General features: G+C 40.5%; 1 protein-coding gene across 1 annotated transcript in view; it reads right to left on the bottom strand.

The window, feature by feature from the left end:
* Positions 1–1,396: 1,396 nt before the first annotated feature.
* Cdh2 (cadherin 2) overlaps positions 1,397–22,126 on the bottom strand; it is a 221,976-nt gene continuing 201,246 nt past the window's right edge. The window contains exons 15-16 of the mRNA XM_027404378.2: positions 13,696–13,860; positions 1,397–2,843 (exon numbers count right to left, since the gene is read on the bottom strand). Coding sequence (XP_027260179.1) covers positions 2,637–2,843; positions 13,696–13,860 — 372 coding nt within the window. The 3' untranslated portion in view covers positions 1,397–2,636. The remainder of the gene's footprint in view (positions 2,844–13,695; positions 13,861–22,126) is intronic.

Below are 22,126 nucleotides of genomic sequence, written 5' to 3'. Positions count from 1 at the left end.
GTTAGCAAAATAGGAAAACCACAGAAAAATATATAGTATGCAGCCCCATTTTCATGAATATAAATTAAAATAAGATCTATATGCAAACATGTGTATAAAATAGCTTGGATAACATGAATACAACTAGTTGAGTAGAAAAATCCATTTGTAGCAAAATGAGACCATCTACTACTCTTCACTGTTTTTCAGGAACTTGTTTTAGAAATGCTTTTATAGAGGACCACAGCTGCGGAGAGCATCTATGAAAAGGATGTTGTAAAAACTATTAATTAACTTATGTATATCTAAGGCTATCTATCTATCTATCTATCTATCTATCTATCATCAATCTATCTTTGAGGCATAGTCTTGCTTGCTATGCAGCTCTGACTGGCTTTGAACTTGCTACATTGATCAGAGTGGCGTCCAATTTGTGGTGATCCTTGTCTCTGCCTCCAGATGCTGGAATGGCAGATGTGCACCAGTACAGCCAGATCATTTTTAAAAAGTATCTACTTGATAGAAATTTTACATGTTTGAATTTGGAAGTCAGTTCAGTTTTTCATTTAAATGTACAAAAACTATGGGGCATTGTCTATGAATCCATTTTAGGTTAAGTTGACCAAACTGATTACGTTTTCTTTATGGAATTTCCCAGAGTACTAGCATCTGAAGGTCAGAAGTGACAAGGAAGAACTGCCCGCTGAGTCAACAGAAAAGCAAATTTCACCTTTATGTTGAGAAGAAAAATAGAGGAGTTACTTAGAGGAGGTGTGTTGTATGTGTTTTCTAAAGTCTACAGTGTCAGAACATGTGGTGCTATGACTATGAACACAGATAGAAAAGCAGTGAGAGTTCCTTCAATTCTCAGACAATTCATTTATGAATCACAGTAAAAGATATGAGCAGTTTTTATAAAACTTAGCATCTGACAATTTCCCTCTCTGTTCCTCATGGTAAACACACACACACGACTAAAAAGTGATCAAATTAGTGTTAGAAGCCAAGCCTGAGCATCCTTTACTAGGAACATAGAACAATGACTCCAGTGGGGTATTCAAGACCCAGCAGGTATCCATTGTTGTTCCCAAGGCCACGCCCACCACCCACTTCAGTATAACTCACAGCTTGGGTGGCAACAAAAGGAGAGCTAGCAATTTCACAGTGTTCATTGACATTCATGACATCATTTTTATACCACGGCCACTAGGTTCCTTTTAGTGTACTGGTGTCTTTCTTCTATGCAGATGGTAAGGTCTCAAGCGACAGTAGCCACACCAGGCTTTTCAGTACAAAGGGATTTGAGGACAAGCACAGACTTTTACACTGATGCTCCCAGTGATCACTTAGCTCTTGGGGTTTCTGTGACACTCAGAGCAGCAGCTCCATAGGAGAAAGAAAAGGTTCAAACCAGTCACCAGATCCAAAATTAGCATTTTATTCAGAACGCTGGGGTCAGAGGTGTACTGTTTATAATCTGGTACACAACACAGACGCAAAGCCGTTGTCAGGGTCTTTCCAGTTTAAAAGCATTTTTTTTCTTTTTTCTCTTTTTATTCATTTTTTTGTCTGTTTGTTTTATTTTTTTAAAAACACACACTTGCTAGTGCTGCCAGTACCAGGCCACCCCTTTTTACTTTTCTTTCCTTTTTTGTGTGTAATTTTTTTGGTACAAATTATGTAAAACATTTGTGCTAAGAACTTTTATCCCTCCCCCAAACAAAACAAAAAAGAAAATAAAAAAAATTTAAAAAAAATTAAAAATTAAAAATTGAGTATTCTAACTACAGCTCAACAGTTGAATCAAATGTCACTGTTTTGTAAATACTTTATCTATAACGAAAGATATTAACATGCAAAAAACCTGAATCCAAAGTCCAAATAATACATACACATGTTCCGATTTCTCTGCACTCCTCCATAGTCTATGCTGATAAAACATTATGTACACACACCATTTTTACATCGAGGTGGAAAAAATACAGGAAATAAAAAAGTGTACATGGATTAAGACCAAAATGTGTCTAACATTCTAGTTTATGAAAAAATTCAATTTTGCTACAAATTGGTGATATGAAAACTCCCTTTATCTGCAACCAGCTGCGTAAGTTTTAAGATTTTAGTGAAAAAAAAAAATCTAAAGTCTAAAACTAGAAGTAATGTACATTTTTCCTATCTCATGGTCTCACCCCCCACCCCAAGGTAACAAAATCACTCAATGAGTTAATTTTTTTTAATGTTTGTTTCATTCTGTATCTTAACAAAAGCAAATGCATTGTAACAAAAGTGTGTTGAAGCATATCACGTTTAACTTTCTGCTCCCGCCACAAAATATTTTTCCTTATTGTTTCAGAAATCAGTACCATTAAAGCCTTAAACAGAAAACTAATTCCAATCTGAAAAAGGTACAAAAAGGCACATAAAATCCCAGTGCTTCTGTACTGTAAAATTCAAGTGTAGCTGAGCTCGGTGTTTTCCAGACAGTATCGGATCACTGATATTCCCTGGGAGCCCAAACTGGTTCGCAGCCTACGCCCAAGCCTCCAGCAAGCACGGTGCTAGTGGACTACAGAGTTAAAGCCTAGCTTCTGTATGCTTTTTGGGAATATCAGGTGAAACTGTTCGTACTTGTCCAAAAGCCAAGTCCGTCCTGCCGTTCAGTCGTCGCCACCGCCGTACATGTCGGCCAGCTTCTTGAAACGGGGTCCCCAGTCATTCAGGTAGTCATAGTCCTGGTCCCCACCGCTACTAGAGGAATTGAGGGAGCTCAAGGAGCCAGCCGTGGAACCACTGCCCTCGTAGTCGAAGACTAAGAGTGAGTCATATGGCGGCGCTGTGGGATCGTTGTCAGCAGCTTTAAGGCCCTAGGTTAGGAGGGAATGAAAGGAATTACAAGAGGGTTCCGGATGATAGGGCACAAGGTCACATCCGGAGATCTTGAGGGATCACAACTTACTCATAGGTTCCCATTGGCAAGATCACAACACTTCCAGCACACGTGAAAAATAAGGGGGTGCTGGGGGTGGTGACTAGGGCTTCCAAGTCAGATAATTACCTTTTGCAAGGACAATCCTAAGGGTGGCCATAACATAAGAAGGGTGTGGTGACTGCTTGGGGAATACATTTGACAAATGGAACAAAAGGGTCACTTGTTTGCAGCTGATAAGAGAGGATCTTAAATGACATGATATATGACACAGATTGCTAGGTGAAAACAAAATATTTACCAAAATGCAACTTAAATTTTAACATGGTAATTACTGTGAAAAAAACAAAACCATTCAATCACTGAACAGGAACAATACTTTACTGGACAAAACATGTAATAAATATGGCCAAAAGTCCATGGAATAAGAGCAGTTTTGAAAGAGTAACTTAATTTACTAGTAGATCAGGGAATATGAAACAAACACAAAGGTCCTTGTGATACATGGACCCAGATAGGGATTTTTGGCAATTAGAAAGTTGAATAAATTATGTATCAAAGAGGACATATGTAACAGAACCAATTGGTCCTTGGTCCTCTATTTGTTTATAATGTATTTTAGACAGCATGCTTGTACCAGAAAGCTCATGACAAACATCAGAACTATGGAATCTAGGCAAGCAACAGGAAATTGAAACAAAGAAAAACAAGGTGACCACAATGACTCTGAAGTCACAGAAGAAGTGACATTGACCTAATTTTGGGAAGCTATCAAAGGATGAGTGATGAGAAGTCAGATATGATACTATATGGAGAGTCACATTAAATCACCTTATTATTGGAACGTAAAATAGGGAGTTAAAGTGTGCAAAGGTAGGGCAACTTTGGAGTATGCTGTTATAGCACAGTGGAGCCACGGTTTGAAGGTGGAAGTGAATTGGTATAGAGGAACAAAGACCAGTGGGAAAGGAGAGAGTGAAAAAGGTGTGGCTAAGGGGTATGGAAGTAATATGCCCAAAACAGAACATATAAAATACTACCACATATAATTATTGTATATAATGACAATTTAAAAATGTATTTTCAACAAAAACAGGGTGACTTCTAGCATTCATAGGTCATAGAAAAGCCATGACCCAATACTTGTACATAATATTAATACTGGGGAAGGGGAAGAATTTTATTAATTTAAAAACAAAATATATACGTATGAGTCTTGAGGATAAAGAACACAGAAATAAGGAGGCAATTAGCAGCCACATTCTTATCTCTTCCAAACAGGTGCTTTTAAATATGCAATGGAAGTATCTACAGCTAATTGTTAATTATGCATGACAAAACATTAAAAAAAAAAGAAAGCCAGCCTTGATTCCTTTGGGAATTTTCTCAGTTCCATTCTGATTCTCCACAACTCGGCAACAGCAGTTTTCCAGCAATTACTGTCTTCTTACAGCTCTGGGTCAGGAGAAGCTGATGGATGGGGTGGGGGGTCCCTTTATCTAAGAGGTGGAGACTTGTCATAACCTTTCTTCCTTGAGAGGTCTATCTTTAGCATCCCTATGATTTTGAGTACATATTTACTTAATTGTCAAGCTACAGAGACAGGCTGAACTGGAAGATGACCCTCTGGGCAAGTCTGAGGCAAAATTATCTTGACTACATTAAGTGGGGTGGGAAGGCATGCCTGCTGTGGGTGAAACCATTCCCTAACAGGAATCCTGGATTGTATGAACAGAGAGGGAGGGAACTGAATGATGTGCACTTGATCCTCTCTCTGCTGACTGAATGTGGTGGACTGGCTACTTGAAGCCTGTGCTCTCTGTCATCCCACAGTGATGGGCTCCAACTTGGAGTCTGGTTAAGTCCTTTCTTCCCTGAATTGCTTCTGTCAGGGTATTTTACCACAGCAACCAGAAAAACAAAGCAAAACAAAACAAAACAAACAAACAAACAAACAAAAAACACTTTTTTTTTTTCAAATGAGTATGTTCAGTTCTTAGTTACAGATAAGCAAAGTTAATATCAGTTAGTATGCTGTGTTGTTTCTGAGATGGGATCTGAGTCAACACCTAAATTTTCACCGGACTCATGTGATATTGTAGGTTGGGCATCGGAAGATTAAGAGACACGGGGTTCATGTGTTCAGCAGTCCCCCAAGAGAAAACCTCAATGAGCACCAGTTAATATTTTTAATGGTTACTTTTATAGAAAAAAAAACCCTGCATTGACATTTGAAATAACAGTTAAGACATGTTATTTTAAGAAATGAAACGGCAGCTGCTAGACTCCCATCCAAAACCAGAGCCAAAGCCTACCAACCCTCCCACAGCTAAGAATTTCTTACCAACAATCCTAACCATTTATAATTAGGCACAACTTTCCCTCATATCATGTTATACTAGTTCCACCCCAGAAAGGGCTGTTAAATAAAAATTTAAAAGTCTTCAGCAAACCACTTCAATATGTAAAACAAAAATAATTCTGGACGAGACTTTCCTTATCATATTTTTAGAATAAGCTACAGTGCAGTTCTGCTAAGAGAACCACAACCTACACTTTCTCAGGATCCCTGTCTCTTTTTGTGGCAGATTGGGTTGCTGTCCTTAGTGATCTCCGGGGAAGCACATGCCCAAGATGCCACGAGAGCCTCTAGAGTCACAGTTTACTTGTAATGCTGCTGATAGTTAGTCCTTTCTCTGATTAGTCAGGAGGAGGGGCTGTCACACATGCAGGTTTTACTTTCCCTGAGACCTTGCAAGGAAAACTCCATGTGAATAAGGACAGAGAGCCACTGATGAACTTGGAACTTGAGCAAGAATACAGCCAACACCAGCACAAGCCAGTGATGGCAATTAGTCACTACAGCCCCAGCTCTTGAAAAGCCAAAGAATTCACCTTCATTCATTTTGCATCATCAATGCAAGACACATGAGTTGGGTTTCTGTGACTCTAATGCATTGGAGACCTGGGCATTAACAAACTAGAGTCAATGACTGCCCTCTTGGGGTATACAGTCATTTAGCATTATTACCTTAAAACTGTCCCCCTTCCTACAAAATCCACCAACTACAAGTATAGGTTAGTAAATGATTCTTTTAGTTCAGTACTGTTTAGCTTTGGCCTACATATGAAATAGACCCCTGGAGGAAAACTCAAAAAGCTTCATGAAAATTCCTAGCACAAAGACTTCCTAAAAACAAGTACTAAGATTTTGCTATGAGGAGATGGGTTGGGGGTGCTGTGTGGCTGGTAGAGAGCTTGTCCAGCATGTAAGAAGCAAGCAGCCCTGGGTTTGGTTCCTTAACTAGGTGTTGTGGTGCCCACTTGTAATCATAGCATCCCATGGACACAGGCTGTAAGCTGGGATGCTTAAGGTTTCTCTTGGAATGGCTGCAAAGCCAGTTCAAGGGCTTCAAGGCCAGTCTGTGATATCTAACACCCTATCTTGAAAGAGTCTGTGGCAGGATGGCAGAGCTTCAAGTATATTGAGATTCAGAGGCTGGAAAGTGATGGCATAGATTTCTGTGTCCAGGTGATTCATGATGCAACTCTTTGGTCCTCACTGATATGTCAGAGACTCTGAGAATCTTCAGCAAATGTCTAACACTTTTAATTCAGCACTCTTTAAGATCAGTGTACTGCTTGAATTAATCTATGCCATGCCTACTGCTGAGAATTTTAAAAATATTCTTTTATCTTGAGAAATGTACACTTCAGCTCCTGCGTTGCTCTCCTGGCCACCATGGTAGTTTTGAATTTGTTTTCTTTGCTTTTACAAAGGAGTTAAGGGAGACCACTACAATGTAGGGCATGATGTGTTGTCTCTAGGTTTGTAATGATGAAAGGGTCAAATCAAACTGACCTGGAAGAATTCTTGGTGAAGCTATCTTTCCAGTTAGGGGTCAAGAACTTTAGGTCCCTTTCACATGCATAGCCTTTGTTTGTACTTCAGAATGGAATGGGATTTTCTGAATGAGGTTCTTACTAAGGTCACAGTCAAGCATTGAAACTGGCAATTATAGCCATGTGGCTAGAGACTGCAGAATAAACCTGGGAGCAGAGTCCTCTGGATCCCTATGGATTCCCTTATTCTTGGACATGGACACTGTGTCACTTGATATATAAAGGGCCGTTCCTAAATTTACAAACCAACTGCGTATTTCTCCAGGTGTGACTCAATTTAGAAAGGTATGCTTGGTTCCTTGGATCATCTTTCATGGGACAGCAGATCTTGAACTCTAGATAAATTTATCTGGGTGCCTTATCAGTTTTGTGCAGTCTCAGGTCCTCTGCAGAGTGCAAGCTGTGGCTACTTCTAGCTGAGCTTGTATTTATAGACTTTGGACCCTATGCTTTTGGGGTGGAGACTTACTTTGATGGGGACTACAAAGACACTCTGCAGAGAGGAACACAAGAGGGACGGAAGGAGAAAGAGCCACTGATCTCCTGACATGTCTTCTGTAGTCTTTGTGCCATGGTTTTGCCTCAGCTCCCCATGTCCTGCCTGCAGATGAGCCACAGGGACGTCTCGCTGTTCTTCTCATCTCAGAACTCCAGCTCCTTTCCTCAGATGACTGTTGGTCTCTCACTAGTGTGCTATCATTCCCTGTAGGCAAAACCTTCAACGTGCCTTTTAAGGCCTGCATACATAAGGGACAGGTTCACCCAGGGTTTGAAGGACAGTTTTCAATAGTGCGCAGCCATCTCTTGGAAATAAAAGAAATTGCCTTTATTTAAGAAAATTAAACTTAAAATTAACAGTTTAAGTAAAAAAAAATAGAAGAGAGAAGCTGAGATAGAAGAATTAGATGTGGTGTTTGTCCAAGGCCTGACTGATGTCTGGCTAATCTACAAGACAAAAAATCAAAACTATGTAGAGAAACACTCAGTGACTCTACTGTTTCCCCTGACCTGAACCTGAACACCTACAACTGAACTAAGCACCAGTTTCTCAAACCTGAAGGTGGTCCCCTGTGCACAGCTTCGATTTACACATTCATTTCCTTTTAACTGCAATGTGGTTGTAATGCTTCTCAACATATTTTGTATGATTAATATGCCTAATCCACCTATTTAGCAAATCATTTATCTGTTCATCTGTCCACCTATCTACCTACTGATCTGTTCAGCCATCCTCCACTCATCCAGCATCCACCCATCCACCCATCCACACATCCATCCATCCATCCATCCATCCATCCATCCATCCATCCATCCATCCATCCACTCTTTCATGCATTAGCCCACTGGAAATGCTGTTTTTGCTATTGTGTTTTTCTTCTCTAGCCATGGAAGTCACTCCTGTAATTCCTCCAGTCACTTTTTGCATCTCCTTGCTTGAATTACCTCAGCATGTGAGGACCCTTCTTGCTGAAGCTGTTTTGCACTCACATCCTGCTTTTCAGGACAGTGTCTGAGTTCTGGCCTCTCTTCTACAAGAGATCATTTCCCTAATGCTTCAGATGTGGTGTTTTATTATTTTTTTTTGTTATTGTTGTGTTCTTTTTTTAAATCTGAGCACCTAGATTATGTCTGACATGATATTTACTCTGTAAAGAGAATCTAAGGTTAAAATATAGTTGGAGCCAGGGGTGGTAGCCCTCACTTTTAATTCTAGCACTCAGGAGGAAGGGGCAGGTGGATCTCTGAGTCCAAAGCCAGCCTGGTCTGGATAGCTCCAGTACAACCGGGACTACATAGAGAGACCCTGTCTCAAAAATGAAACATAAGCAAATAAATAAATAAACAAATATATGAAATGTAGGTTGACATTTATTATACCATTTTACATTATATATCAAAGCTAACATTACTATGCTCTTTTGTTATAGAAACTTTAATTTAAGATGTGATTATTTTTATAAAGAGATAATATAATTATTTCATTTTAATCATTATTGAATTCTAACAATTCAGACTCTACTGTGTGACATGTGCCGTGCCAAGCATTTTATACATGCCATCTATTTGTTGTTGTTTTGGTTTTCGAGACAGGGTTTCTCTGCGTGGTCCTGGCTGTCCTGAAACTTGCTCTGTCAATTAGGCTGGCCTTGAACTCACAGAGATCTGCCTGACTCTGCCTCTTGAGTGCTGGGAATAAAGGCGTTCCATGACACTCATCCACACGTGCTATCTTATTAAGCTCTCACTACATCTTTGAAAGAAGGTTCTATTTTATTCCCTGCTTACAAAGAAGACAACTGGAAACCCAGAGACTAAGCTCAAGGATCTCGACCTTGCACAAAATCCCAGTGCTGGGAGATGAGCTAGATTTGAACTCAGACCAGCCCCTCAGTCCTCTAGGAGCGAAATGATATGCTTTAAGGTAGACAAACTGAATGTAATTAACAAGTGAAGGAGACAGTTTAAGCTTTGGTAGTTATAACAAATTCTTCTACAAGGCCTTTTGGATGTTTTAAGCAGTGTTCAATCTTTTCACAGACGGAAGGACACACGTGGTTTTAATTCCTCTAAGATAAGGGCATGTGAGATTAATACAGTTATTAGAGATATGCTAATATCTACTAAGGAGCTGAGATTAAATGAATTTATTTCAATTTTCTCACCTTCTGAAGGTCATATTTAAAATGCAAACAGAAAGAAACTCTAACAAAAATCTGCAAACAGGTGTCTTGCTCTACTCTATCTGCCTCACTCGAAATGAGTTCACTTGTGAGATTGAAGGCAACGTTTATTCATTATTTAAATAAACAAGCTAGAGAATGTTCTCATGAGCTTCCCTATTACTTATATCCATAAAAGCACTCCAATTATAATCACTGCTATATTATTCTTCCTTTGGAACATTTGGTCCTCTGCTAAATCAAATAAGACCTGGAGATAAATAAATTTGTATGTATTTGCAATGTTTTCACAAAGTGTGCTGGAGTTCTTTCCAGGTGCCTTCAAATGTTTCAAAATATATATATGTATTTAATTTTGTTTGCCAAGTTAGTGAACGATACTAAGTGAGTCTTAATGGTTCCTGGGATGGAAGGATTTGCATGGGGCTTCTGAGAATTCTGTAACTTCTAGGGAATATTAATCTCCATTCTTTGCCCACAGAACCAACTATCATATCCTGGTACTCTCTTTTATTGTTTTTGAGGCGCTTTAACCTGCATGGAGTTGCCTCATGCCTCTAATTGTAGGACAATTTTGCTGTCGTTATTTTGGTTTTTTGAAAGAAGGTGTCTGTTAATTAAGGGTGACATGGAAACCATTACGTAGCCGAGAATGACCTTGAAGTGATGCTCCTGCCTCTGCTGAGTGCTGGAACTGTAGATATGGGCCACCACAGACATTTTATGAGATGCTTGGGATTGAACCCAGGGTTTTGTGCAAGCAACAATTCCATTCACTTCCCTGGTCCTTAGACATTTCAAGGCTTGTTTGTGGTTCCCTTTCTTCTTATTTCTGTATTTTGAGATAATACCCAGTTTCATGGATTTGCTGCTATTTTGAAAATGACTACAAGTGGGACCCTATCATCCTTTTATCCATTCATTAACCAAAGTATCTTGCACTACCCTATCTACCCACCACCAGGAATATGGGCCCATTTCCTGGGCCATAGAAGACCTCAGAGGGAGGCTGAAGGAAGTTGTTATGGATGGTTTATGGTGTACTGACCCTTTCTGGTTTGTTAAGGCTTCAAAAGTAAAAGCAAGTAGGTCTGGAAGAACAGAATCCAATTACAAGCCAAGGGTGCAAAGCACAAATAGAGCCACTTTTCAATGTTCTGCAATATGCAGGCTGGTGATGGACTGGAGATGAAGCTGGGTCAAGTGTAACCCTGGCAATGAGAGGATGTCTGTGTTTGGGGAGCATAACTTAAATATTGACCAGAGGCTCCTCATCTGAGGATGGATGGAGTCATGCCCTCACCAACACATTGACAAGAATGTAAGTGAAAACACATTTAATACACCTAGCGCACTGAACTCCACAGCTCAGCCACACAGAACAAGTAATAGCCCTTGCTCTAGGGAACTCATATACTCAGGTGAGAGACGAAAATATTGACAGTTGCACCCTCAAATGGAAGAGAGAATATCGACATTTACACTCTCCAATGGCAGATAGAATATTTACAGTCACACTCTAGGCAGCTGGGGAGGATTATGTAGGAGAAGCATCTTTGGTCTTTCCAGACATATCAAGAGCAGTTTCATAGACAAGATGTTTGCATTGGATCCTCATGGCCACAGAAGACTTGCAGATCAAGAAAGTGTGAGTTTTTCCGGTTCAAAAGGGCCATGCTTAGGGGGATTGCAAATACCTCAGGGCTGTGGTATAAGAAAAGAACTCAGAGAACCAGGGAAATGGGAATCAGGATGTGATTAGCCTTATAACTGCACCTGGTGCTTGATTTTTATTTCCAAGAGAAGAATATCAGGGCTGGGATAGAATCCCACAGTGCCTGACACCAGAGGGCCATGCAGAAGCACCTAAGATTTTGAATTCTACTCATCAAAACTCTTGATTGCAAGAAAATCCAGTTCTCACACCCATAGTTCTAAAATTCATTATATCTTAAAACCCAGTCATCAAGAGGATAATGCAACAACATTTTCTCAGAAAAAAATATGCAGCAAATCCAGACACAAGCCTATCGGGTACTCTTAGATAAAGAAAAATCTCCAATGCTGTTCCTAAGTTCCTACCACTGTCTCTAAGCAGGTCTTTGTGCAAGAAAGGGGCAAGGCAGAACACAGATTATAGAAAAAGGGAGATACTGGCATTTTTTTCTTTTTCTTCTTCTTTTTTTAAATATCCTATATGGTCTTAATCTGTATCTGCCACAAATTAGCCAGTTGCTTTCTTGGCAGAAGCAGACATGTTTGGAAAGCAGCCTCTTGTCATTCAGGAACACATAGCAATGGGAAGTCACAGCTGCTGAGAAATACACCAACTCTACTTTAAAACTTTGTTAAATACATTACTACTTTTACACTTTATTTATATTGTGTGCATGGGGGACCCGCGTGCATGGGTGTGTGTGTGTGTGTGTGTGTGTGTGTGTGTGTGTACAAATGCCATTGTGTCCATGTGATGGTGAGAGGACAATTTCTGAGGATCAGGTCTCCCCTTTTACCATATGGGTCCCAGGGATCAAACTCAGATCATCAGATGGTGGAATGTGCCTTTAGCCAAGGAGGCATCTTGTCAGCCTTTATTTCCAAACTTACAACATATGACATTGTGTGTACATATGACTGGTGACATTGATACATTGTATAGTGATGTCAGAAAAGCCCACAAAACTAGAGGCTCATGTTGTGGAATATTACTTTAACTAGGCAAAGATGTGTTACATATGTTTATGCTGCATTTGTTTAATTCAAAATGTGTTGCTGTTTCACCTTGCCTTCCTCAGGCACCTGACTGGTCAAATAAAAACTGAGTAGCCAATAGCTAGGCAGAGGAGGGATAGGTGGACTGGTGGGTAGAGAGAATAAGTAGGAGGATGAATCTAGGCTCAAAAAGAGAAAGAAGAGAAAACAGGGGTGAAAAAGAGAAGGAGTCACCCAGGGCATCTGCTAGCCAGCCAGAGTCTGCTAGCTAGCTAGTCAAGCAGGGCATCTGCTAGCTAGCCAGTCAGGCATCTGCTAGCCAACCAGACTCTGAGTAGGATACACAGAATGAAAGAAAGGAAAGAAAAAAAGACCCAAGGCAAAACATAGATGAAGAGAAACAGGTTAATTTAAGTTATAAGAGCTGATGGGATAACTCTCACCAGCTGTAGGCCCAAAGGGTACAGTGCAGTAAAAGGCAAAGAGAACCCGTTAGGTTATTAATACTAACACATGAAGTTAGAATGCAGGGCAGTGCAAGTCTGCTGCTTATAGTCTCAAGGAAAATATCCTTCTTGGAGAGAAAGGCTGCTACTGCTAATGTATGATGAATGTCATTTTACAATGCAGGATATGATGCTCAGTGATGGCTCCCTTTTAGGTTGATAGAAACGATTCAGGCTGCTAGGAAGACAGTCTAGTATATACCGTATATACCGTGCCTCCTCTGCAAGCTTCAGGACCTGAGTTTGATCCTCAGTAACCATGTGAAAAAAGGCAGTCTGGGTGGCACATGCTTATAACCACAGCACCGGGGAGGTGGAGGCAGGTGGGTGGTCCTTGAAGCTTCATTGCCAGCCAGTCTAGTCTACATAGTAAGTTCTGGGTTCAGTGAGAGATCCTGTCTCGAAAAATCAAGTTAGACAGTGCCTAAGGAACGTTACCCAAGGTTGTCCTCTAGTTTCCAAACACACGGGAGTTCAGGTTCGCACATACACCTGCACATACTTGTTCATCTGCATATATATAAAAAATAACAGTTTCTTCTCTGTCACTGAAGCCATATCGGTTTTACTATAAACATAAACTCAAAAATAACGATGCTTTTAATGAGTTGTATTCAATAGCTGTATGCCTAAAGTGTAGCTCACAGAGACCTAGCCTGAAGCATACATTAAAATGCTCTACAAGAAAGGGAGTCATTTTCATCAATAGTGTAGCCACTGGTTAGTTGCCAATGCTCCCATATTTAACCCCCAACTCACACTTGTAATTTACCCTAATCAAACACTTGGGGTTACCATAAAGAAGACATGAAAACAGAAGGGGGACTAGTTGGGAGGAGGCAGATCAGTGATAGTTGGGGGGCAAGAGATATAATGGGGTGAATAAACAAAGCACATTATACATGTGCATAAAATATAATGAAACTGATTCTGTAAAGTTAATGTGTTAATGAGATAACATTTTTAAAAGGAAAGCAAGTCTCTATACCTCATTAATGAAGTCCCCAATGTCCCCAGGGTGTGGGGCTGCAGATCGGACTGGATACTGTGGCTCGGCATGGATGGGCCTCTCATCCAACCGTCTGATTCCCACTGGCTTGATGGCATCAGGCTCCACAGTATCTGGTTGCTGGAGCTGGCTCAAGTCATAGTCCTGCAAGGGAAGGAATCAGAAATCTATGGGAGATGAGCATGAAGAAGGAAGATTACAACCTTTGTTTTTAAACACATCCTCGGGATGCATGGAAATGAGTGCAATTTAACATAATGGAAAAGTTGCCACTAGGAGTTTTTCATGTTATGATTAAATATTTCTTTCACACAGCTCTTTCTTCTGTGTTTTCCATTTCTGCAGTCTGTGCTCCATCTGTTTTAAAGCACTCCTCATCAGCTCCCAATGGGAAACAGCAGTGTGACGAGGTCTCATTACAACATGACGAAGAATCCAACTACAGCAGGCCCTGTGTCACCAAAGCATTAATGTCTCCAACATCAAAAACACATAATGGGTGTATTTCTCTGCTCTCTGAGGAAGGCACTGGTGCATCAAGGTTGAAACTCAACCTTCCATCCCTCCCTTCCTTCTAGAGTCTTGAATTTCTTATCCATAAATTATAGTCTGTGGGCCAGTCTGACTTGTGCCCTAGTTTTCCTTAAGAATGGCCTTCATGTTTTCAAAGAGTTACTTAAAATATCAAACAAGAAAAATAAGCCCCAGGGATTCTCTTGCAGAACTTTGGTTCTGTTGCCCAAAGAACCAAAATACTTTCCTGTCTTCCTTGTAGAGAAACAGTTTGATCTAGGTGTGCTGGGCCTTTCTACATAGTCTAGATTCCTCTCCACATAGCCCTGTAGAGTGTTCTGGAAAAACAGCCTGTCTATTTGCAGAGAGGCAGGGTGATGCTATGAAAAGTGTCCTCTAGGCATAGGCTGGGCTCTCCCAACTATTTTCAGTTAATGTACCAGCCTCCTGGACAGGAGTGCATAAGCAAATCAGCTATGCATTGAAAGGGAACACAATTCCAGTTTGGGCAAAAACTGTATTTTTAAACAGTGGTTCTCAACCTGTGGGTCACGATCCCCTGGAAATCACATCAGATATCTTGCATATCAAATATTTACATTACAAGTCATATCAGCAGTGAAAGTACAGTTATGAAGTAGTAACAAGATAATTTTATGGTGGGGGGTCACCACAACATGAGGAGCTATATTAAAGGGTCACAGCATTAGGAAGGTTGAGAAAACATTGGTCTACATTCTGGTGCTACAAAATGACAAGTCCCCAGCTTGCTCAAAGTGCTTATCCATTCACCACTAACATCCAAAGAAAACACCAACTTTCTAGTATTCATCTTGGTTCAGCCTGCATTGCTCTGTCTAAACCCAGCTTAAATACTTTCTAAGTATCTTCGCAGTGGGTTTGATTTATTCAGGACTCAAACAGTTACTATGTCTGGCAGTATGTTAGGTGCTGTACATATGCCTGCTCATTTAATCTTTTTTAACACATTTTATCATCTCCCTTTAAGATATAAAGAATAGAGTTGCAATGAACCCAAGTCAGCCACCCATGGTCCTGGAGATATTAACACACAAAACAGACTTGGACTGTGGATGTGTTAGACTCCACAGCCTGGCTCCTTTCACAGCCTACGGCAGTGAGTCAAGTCCAAGCTACAAGAATGGATTTAAAGAGAGATGAGCTGCATAGATGGTCTGGAAGAAGAAAGGAAAGCCAAGGAACAACTAAAGTATCCAGGGACACAAAGCGAAGTTCAGAAAGCATCATACCCACAATGTGCCAGTCACTCTGCTAGTCTCTTCACGAAGAATTTCTTTCTGCCTGTCTAATTCTTAACCAACCTATGAAGAATGCTTCATTGTTGCTTTTCTAGATCATGGTTGACGTACTCCTAGGGGGGCAGGGGCTGGAGTAGCTTGCTCAAAGTCACATGCTTAGTAGGTCAGAATGTGAATGAAAACTATGGTGCCTAATCTTTAATTTGCCTAATTTTACATGTAACACTAGGCTAGTGGAGATGTACTTGTCATAACTGTACTCCCTCCGAGTAATTATTTACCTACAGTGTGATGCAGCCCGGTGGATAACAGCCCTGGGGTAGGTGGATGGAAAAGTCACCTTGATCAGGAATGTGCCATATGGTGTTTCGAGAAGGGTAAGTCAGAGAAGGGCACAAAGGGCAAGCCAGAAAGTGCGCAAACTTTGAACTGCACTAATGTTTAAAAGACCCAGTTGGACAACTGGTTTTAAGTTTGAACCTTGATCTACATGTGGGCAAGACAGACCATGAAAGGAGAATCAACAGAGATGCATGGGGAGGAGTGCTTGAAGTCATCGAGAAACAACCAGGGAGAGTGGTTTTAGCTCTAATGTGCTCCAGTATTCAAACAGAGAATTTATGAGCTGTGGAGTGACAAAACTTGAGAAAATCTTGAACACAGTGTAAAGAGAGATTTATTATAAAAATCTTCAAATGCTTTCATAGTAAGAAATGAGGTTATCTAGGTCATGTTTAATTGTTTAACTAGTGAACACAGGAGAGACCAGTGAAGCAAGGTTATCCTCCAACAAAACTTGTCCCAGAAAAGGGAAGCAAAGTGGTAACAAAAGCTTCCAACGTCAGTGTGAAATCACTTTCTTAGGAAGTCTTAATTACAGGAAAATAGGCTAATTTTATGTTTAAAGACTGTCTTTTATCAAATGATGTGGTCCTTTAATGTGACAGTAATGAGAATATAGAGGGCATGGTAGTTTGATTAAGAATGCCCCCCCATTTGAATGTTTAGTCATTAGGGAGTGGCATTACCTGACAGGCATTAGGAGGTATATGGCCATGTTGGATGGAGTAGGTGTGGCCTTGTGGGAGGTTTGTGTCACTGGGGGTGGACTTTGGGGTTTCAAATGCTCAAGCCAGTCCCAGTGTCTCTCTTATTCTTTCTGGTGCCTGTGGGTCTGGATTTAGAACTCTAGGCTCTTTCTCCTGTACCATGTCTGCCTGCATAGCCACCATGAGCCCACCATGCTCCCCACCATGATGATAATGGACTAAGCCTCTAAAACTGTAAGTAAACCCCATTCATAAGCTTTCTTTTAAAAGAGCGGTCATGGTGTCTCTTCACAGCAAGAGAACACTGAAGAGCCTGGGAGGTTTCTTTTCTGTACCAAATGAAATAAGCCTGATGATTTATGATATTCTACCATTGGACAGACCCCTCTACCCTGACTTCTCAGCAATGTCTACTGTATCTTCAGGTTGCAAATACAAGCACATTTCACATGGTTAACATCACTTTAAAAATATTCAGATAACTTGCCAACATTTAGACACATTTCTGATAAGAAAACAGAAAGCTCTATAAAAGAGGGGGAAAGCGCCCATTCTTACAGGGTGATACATTGCAGGTGACAGCAGATACACCCTCAATAGCACTGTCCCCTGGCCAGCATCAATTATCAAAGCATAGATACATACTCATACAGCAGGTTACTAATCTGCAGGTATGACTTGGCAAAGCTCTGGCCTACTTCCATAAGAATGAGAGAAGATGGCTCAGTGTGTGAGAACATTTGCTGTGCAAGCCTGAGGACCTGAGTTCAGGTCCCCAACACCCATATAAATGGCTGTATGAAGCTGTCACCTAAGTGCTGGTGTGGGTGCAGGCAGAGACAAGAGGATTGCTCAAACTGGTTGGCTTTCTGTCCAGCTTCAAGTTCAGTGAGAAACAAAACTCTCTCAAAGGGATAAAACAGAGTGATAAAACAGGACATGCAATGTCCACTTACCTCTGCATATCCCCATGTCACTTGTGCATATACTACATAATTCTCACACACACAACACACACAACATGCACGCACACACACACACACACACACACACACACTTGCAAACATACACATATACACGTGCGCATATGCACATGCACACACACACAGAGTCCTTTTTGGCCAGGCCTATAGAAAGTCTTGGTCGGAAGCAAGTGTTGAATATAATTGCAGGGATGATGTTCAGGCCAGCTATCAAAAGAACAGCTGATTCAAGGGATGTGACTTGGATCACATTACAGTCATTGGCAGTAATTCACAATGGGGAAGGAGAGACAGGACCCCAGTCTCTTCACAGAGAACAGTGCCAGGGTGATTTATCTCTCCAGGATGATAGAAACCTGGCAAGTTGCTCAAGTTATAATGGGATCAAAAAGAATCAGAAAGCCATTGATTTACAGCAAGCTAGAAGTTGGGTTAAAGGGGAGACTTAAGAGTTTCTTTGTGATGGCATCCTCTGGTCTATGGCAAAAGCACACTTTAAGCATTTGGTGGCAGGGAGCACGTGGAAGGGCCTGGGGGTCAAGAAACAGGCTTTGCTATTGATGTCATCCTGTGTTATATGGCAAAGGTCCCGCCCTGAGGGTTCAATTTAGACATTTTGATAAAAGCTCACTCTATATGAATTCCCTAAATTATACATCTTTACAAACCCATCAAGTTTCCTTAAAAACAAAAATTACAATATGTAGGACAAGGATTAATAGGAGAGTTACAGAGACCCCCAAATTCTTTGCAGGTCTTTGGGGTCCATGGTCTTAGCCTTGAAGACTGTAAACAGCAAGAGGTCTTTATTTAGATCCCTGAACCCTGAGAGGCTGAATGGCTGTGCCACTTGTCTTATGACCATCAACTTTTACAATGTGAACTTCTCAAAGAACTTTTTCTCAAATGGAAATCAAACAAAATCATGTTTCAACTCATCTTTGGGATGTGTGTAAATTGGCAAGAATCATTAAAAGTGGATGTGGAGTCAGGTCTTGTGTACTACTAATACTTGCAGTAAACAACTAAATCTTTTTTTTTTTCTTTCTTTCCTAAGACTTAGAACACTTTAAGGGTGATTTAATTTTGGGAGGCCTAGTGGGAGGTTAATAACAGCTGAGGCTCTGGTTCTGGCTTTTGTTGTTAAAATTCCACTGACTTGTTAATGATTTATAGTTGATTCATATGATAATAGCACAAATCTACCTTAGGGCATTTGGTTGTGCTAATAAAATGAAATAAAACAAAGCACAACATCAGAATATATAAAAGTCTAGGCTTTCAGGAGAATATTTTAGGGAAGTAAATCCCAAAAGAATGTATAGAATTTCAGCCTCTTTGGGGGAGTGATGGAAACATTCTTCTGGCATATCCCACAGAGAATCAGGGAGCATCTACTGACTGCCAAGTGCTGTTTTTAGCTCTAAGAAGATGAAAGAAGGAAGTCACCCTTCATCCTGTGGTCTGTGAAAAATCACATTAGGTTGTTCCCATATGGCATCTCATATAACCTAACAGAAACTTGTGAGTGGTGCTTTTGCTAGGATTCCATTGATTACTGAAGTTTAGCAAGGTTCATGTTTGACCAAGGTCACAGGCCAATCTGACTAACTGTAAGAATAAGGCCCTTAGGCAGGGGAAACACGGTAAGAATAAGGTTCTGAAGCAGTTGGTAAAGTGTTGCCATGCAAGCAAGAGAACCTGAGTTTTGCTCCCCAGAACTGCATAAACTGTTGGGCAAAGCGATGCTGCCTATAACCCTAGTGCTGGAAAGTGAAGACAGGAGGCTGCCTAAGACTTACTGGCCAATGAGTATAGCTGAATTAGTGAATTCTTGATTTACTGAGCATCCTCATCTCAAAATTCATGGAGAATGATATGGGAAGAGATTGGATGCTGATGTCTGGCCTCCACATGCACTGGAACATACATGTACATGCCCTGCACATATGAATGTTAGTGTACATACCCCATCCCTTACACACAAATAAGGCTCTTAGGTCCCACAAGTGGCTGGATATAGAGAAGTTTGACATTTTTAAGTCTATGACCAATGAGCAGGCCATTTGGTCAGTGAAGAATTTTGCCCCATCTGAGGCCAGGGCTGTTACCAGAGAAAACATGTCTCTTTATTGTTGCAAAGTAGCTTCAGGATGGCAGGACAGACAGACAAAGTAGATTCAGGGTGGCCAGACAGACATAGTGACTTTAGGATGGTGGGGCAGACAGACAAGGTGCCTTCATGATGACAATCAAATCAAACAGTTTGTTTCAGGATCAAGTGACTATGAAAAATAAAACAAACGTCGAAGGGCAAAACTGAAAAGAAGCTGGTGAAGAAATCTTCAGAGCAACGTGGAAAAGGAAGAGAGAGGGAATAAATGTGCATCTTTCCACTGCCTGCAGCACCCTTTACTAAAATAACCAAAACAGGCATAAGGTGCTAATGCATCACCATGCAATGTCTGACTCTCGTGCAATCATGTTGTAGATGACACAACAGCTGACCTTCCCCAGCAAAACAGTTAGTGTGGTGATCATCTGCAGGGTATGACTGTGCCAACAATTAAGGAGAGCCCATTGGTCATCAGGTCTCCCCACATGAAAGGTTTGCTAAAGCTTTTCTTAGTTGAATTGTAAGCCTAACCTAACTTGGCATATTTAAAAGACAGTTTCTCTTGACATATTCACTCCAATCACACTGGGTAGCCAGTTTGGCAATTCTCATAAGGCAGGAGTTAAGGACACACTTTAAGGGAATACATTCACCACTCCCTTTTCCTTGACTTGTTGCACACACTATCCTGGCAGCTTGTAGGATGTTGTGTTTCCAGAATTATGAGTGAGCTGACGCTTCATTCTTTAAAGTACCAATCATGGTTTTGTTGCAGAAACTGGCTTTGGTGAAATTTTGTCAAAAACTGTTTCCAGTAAAATTTGGCATATTTTCTGGGAATGTGAAGCAAATGTACAATTTATTTCAACTGGACTCAATCAATAAACACTTGCTCTTGAATCACAAGTGTAGTTATTGACTCCATAGACCATGTATGTATGTATGCATGTATGTATGCATGCACACATGTTTGAGGCTGGGTCTCAGGGAGTCCCATACTAGTCTTAAATTAATTTAACTTGTTTAAGATACTGGCTTTGAGCTCATGGTCTTCTCACTACACCTCTTAAGTGCTAGCATGACAGGCTTGCTACCTGGCCCTCATCTACCATCTAGTCTAATGCTTTCTATGAAGATATTTCTGAACTTTCAAAAGTGAATTTTCTAAAAATGTACAGAATTTTCCTTTTTTCCTATGAAATTTGTCATAGGCCTATAGACATAAATCACATCTTATGCTCTAAGTGTTGTCTGTCTTAGAGGTAAGTGTTGCCACTAAAACTGTCTTCTCTTCCATATTTTCACTCCAACCTACAACTCCTTCCAAAAACAAACAAAAAAAAAAGTCACCACTCAGATAAAGGTCATAGTAACCTACTGTTGGATCTTGGAGAAACATAAAAACAGTTAAAGAAAGAGCAGTATCTGGAGGAGGATATGGTGAGACAGACTTGAAATCCCTCCCTCCCTTCTATGCCTGATCTTAGAATATCTTAAGACTATTCTGTTTCAAGATGGATTTATACACAACAGCATTTCAATGAAGGAACCCTACTACTTGACTTCCAACACTGGATTCTGTAGTCAGGTGCTTTTGTTTAGACGTTGGCTCCATTACAGCTTAAATATGTGGCTAGAATAGATGACAAGCATATAATTACTGGCTAGAAGTTAATACTCAGAATTCAAATTTGTAGAAAGAGAAAGAGAGACAGACACAGAAAACTAACAAGTCTACAGTAAGTTTTATGTGTCACTGAACATTGAAATAGCCATAAAAGGCCAGACAGTAAATATTGCAGGATGGCTGGGCACATAATCTTCTATGACACCTCCGCTATGTTGCCATATAATGGGTACAAGACCAGAGGGGCTTAACTATCGGCTGTGCCCCGAAAGTCTGTATGCATCAGCTGAACAGGCAGAAGGTGGAGTTGGATGCTGGCCACACACTGGTCTAGAACATTTTAGCATCATGGTATTAGACCTTTTTCCACCTCCTCCTCCATCTTCCATCCTTTCCTCCTTTCTTTTTAGACCAGTGCTGACACTTGGCTGGCATTCAAATTATTATTTTATATTACTGAGATATTGACACATTTCCTTCATCCTAAATCTGTAATAGTACACTTATGATCAGCCAGCAAAAAATGATTATTAAAACTAATTACATAAAATGTTCTGTTCATTCACATGAAATGACAAGAACAGAAAGGGAAGAAACACGCAAATTACATGTACATTAAAGACAGAAGTAGATGGATGGTCACTGACCTGTCATATCCCACACTTTCGCTAGCACAGAACTGTATACCTGGCCATCAGCATGTTGAGAACAACCTGGCAAAAGGGACTAACAATGTGCTGATCCCATCTCTGATGAAACTCTCCTCCTGTGAATTTAGTTTTGCTCTTAAAATAACTAACATGTGCTAGCATTTGCAGGTGGGTATCCACGGATGGATGACT

Source organism: Cricetulus griseus, chromosome 2 (genome assembly GCF_003668045.3).
Source record: "Cricetulus griseus strain 17A/GY chromosome 2, alternate assembly CriGri-PICRH-1.0, whole genome shotgun sequence".
Lineage (NCBI taxonomy): Eukaryota > Metazoa > Chordata > Mammalia > Rodentia > Cricetidae > Cricetulus > Cricetulus griseus.
This window is presented reverse-complemented; position numbering and strand designations above follow the sequence as displayed.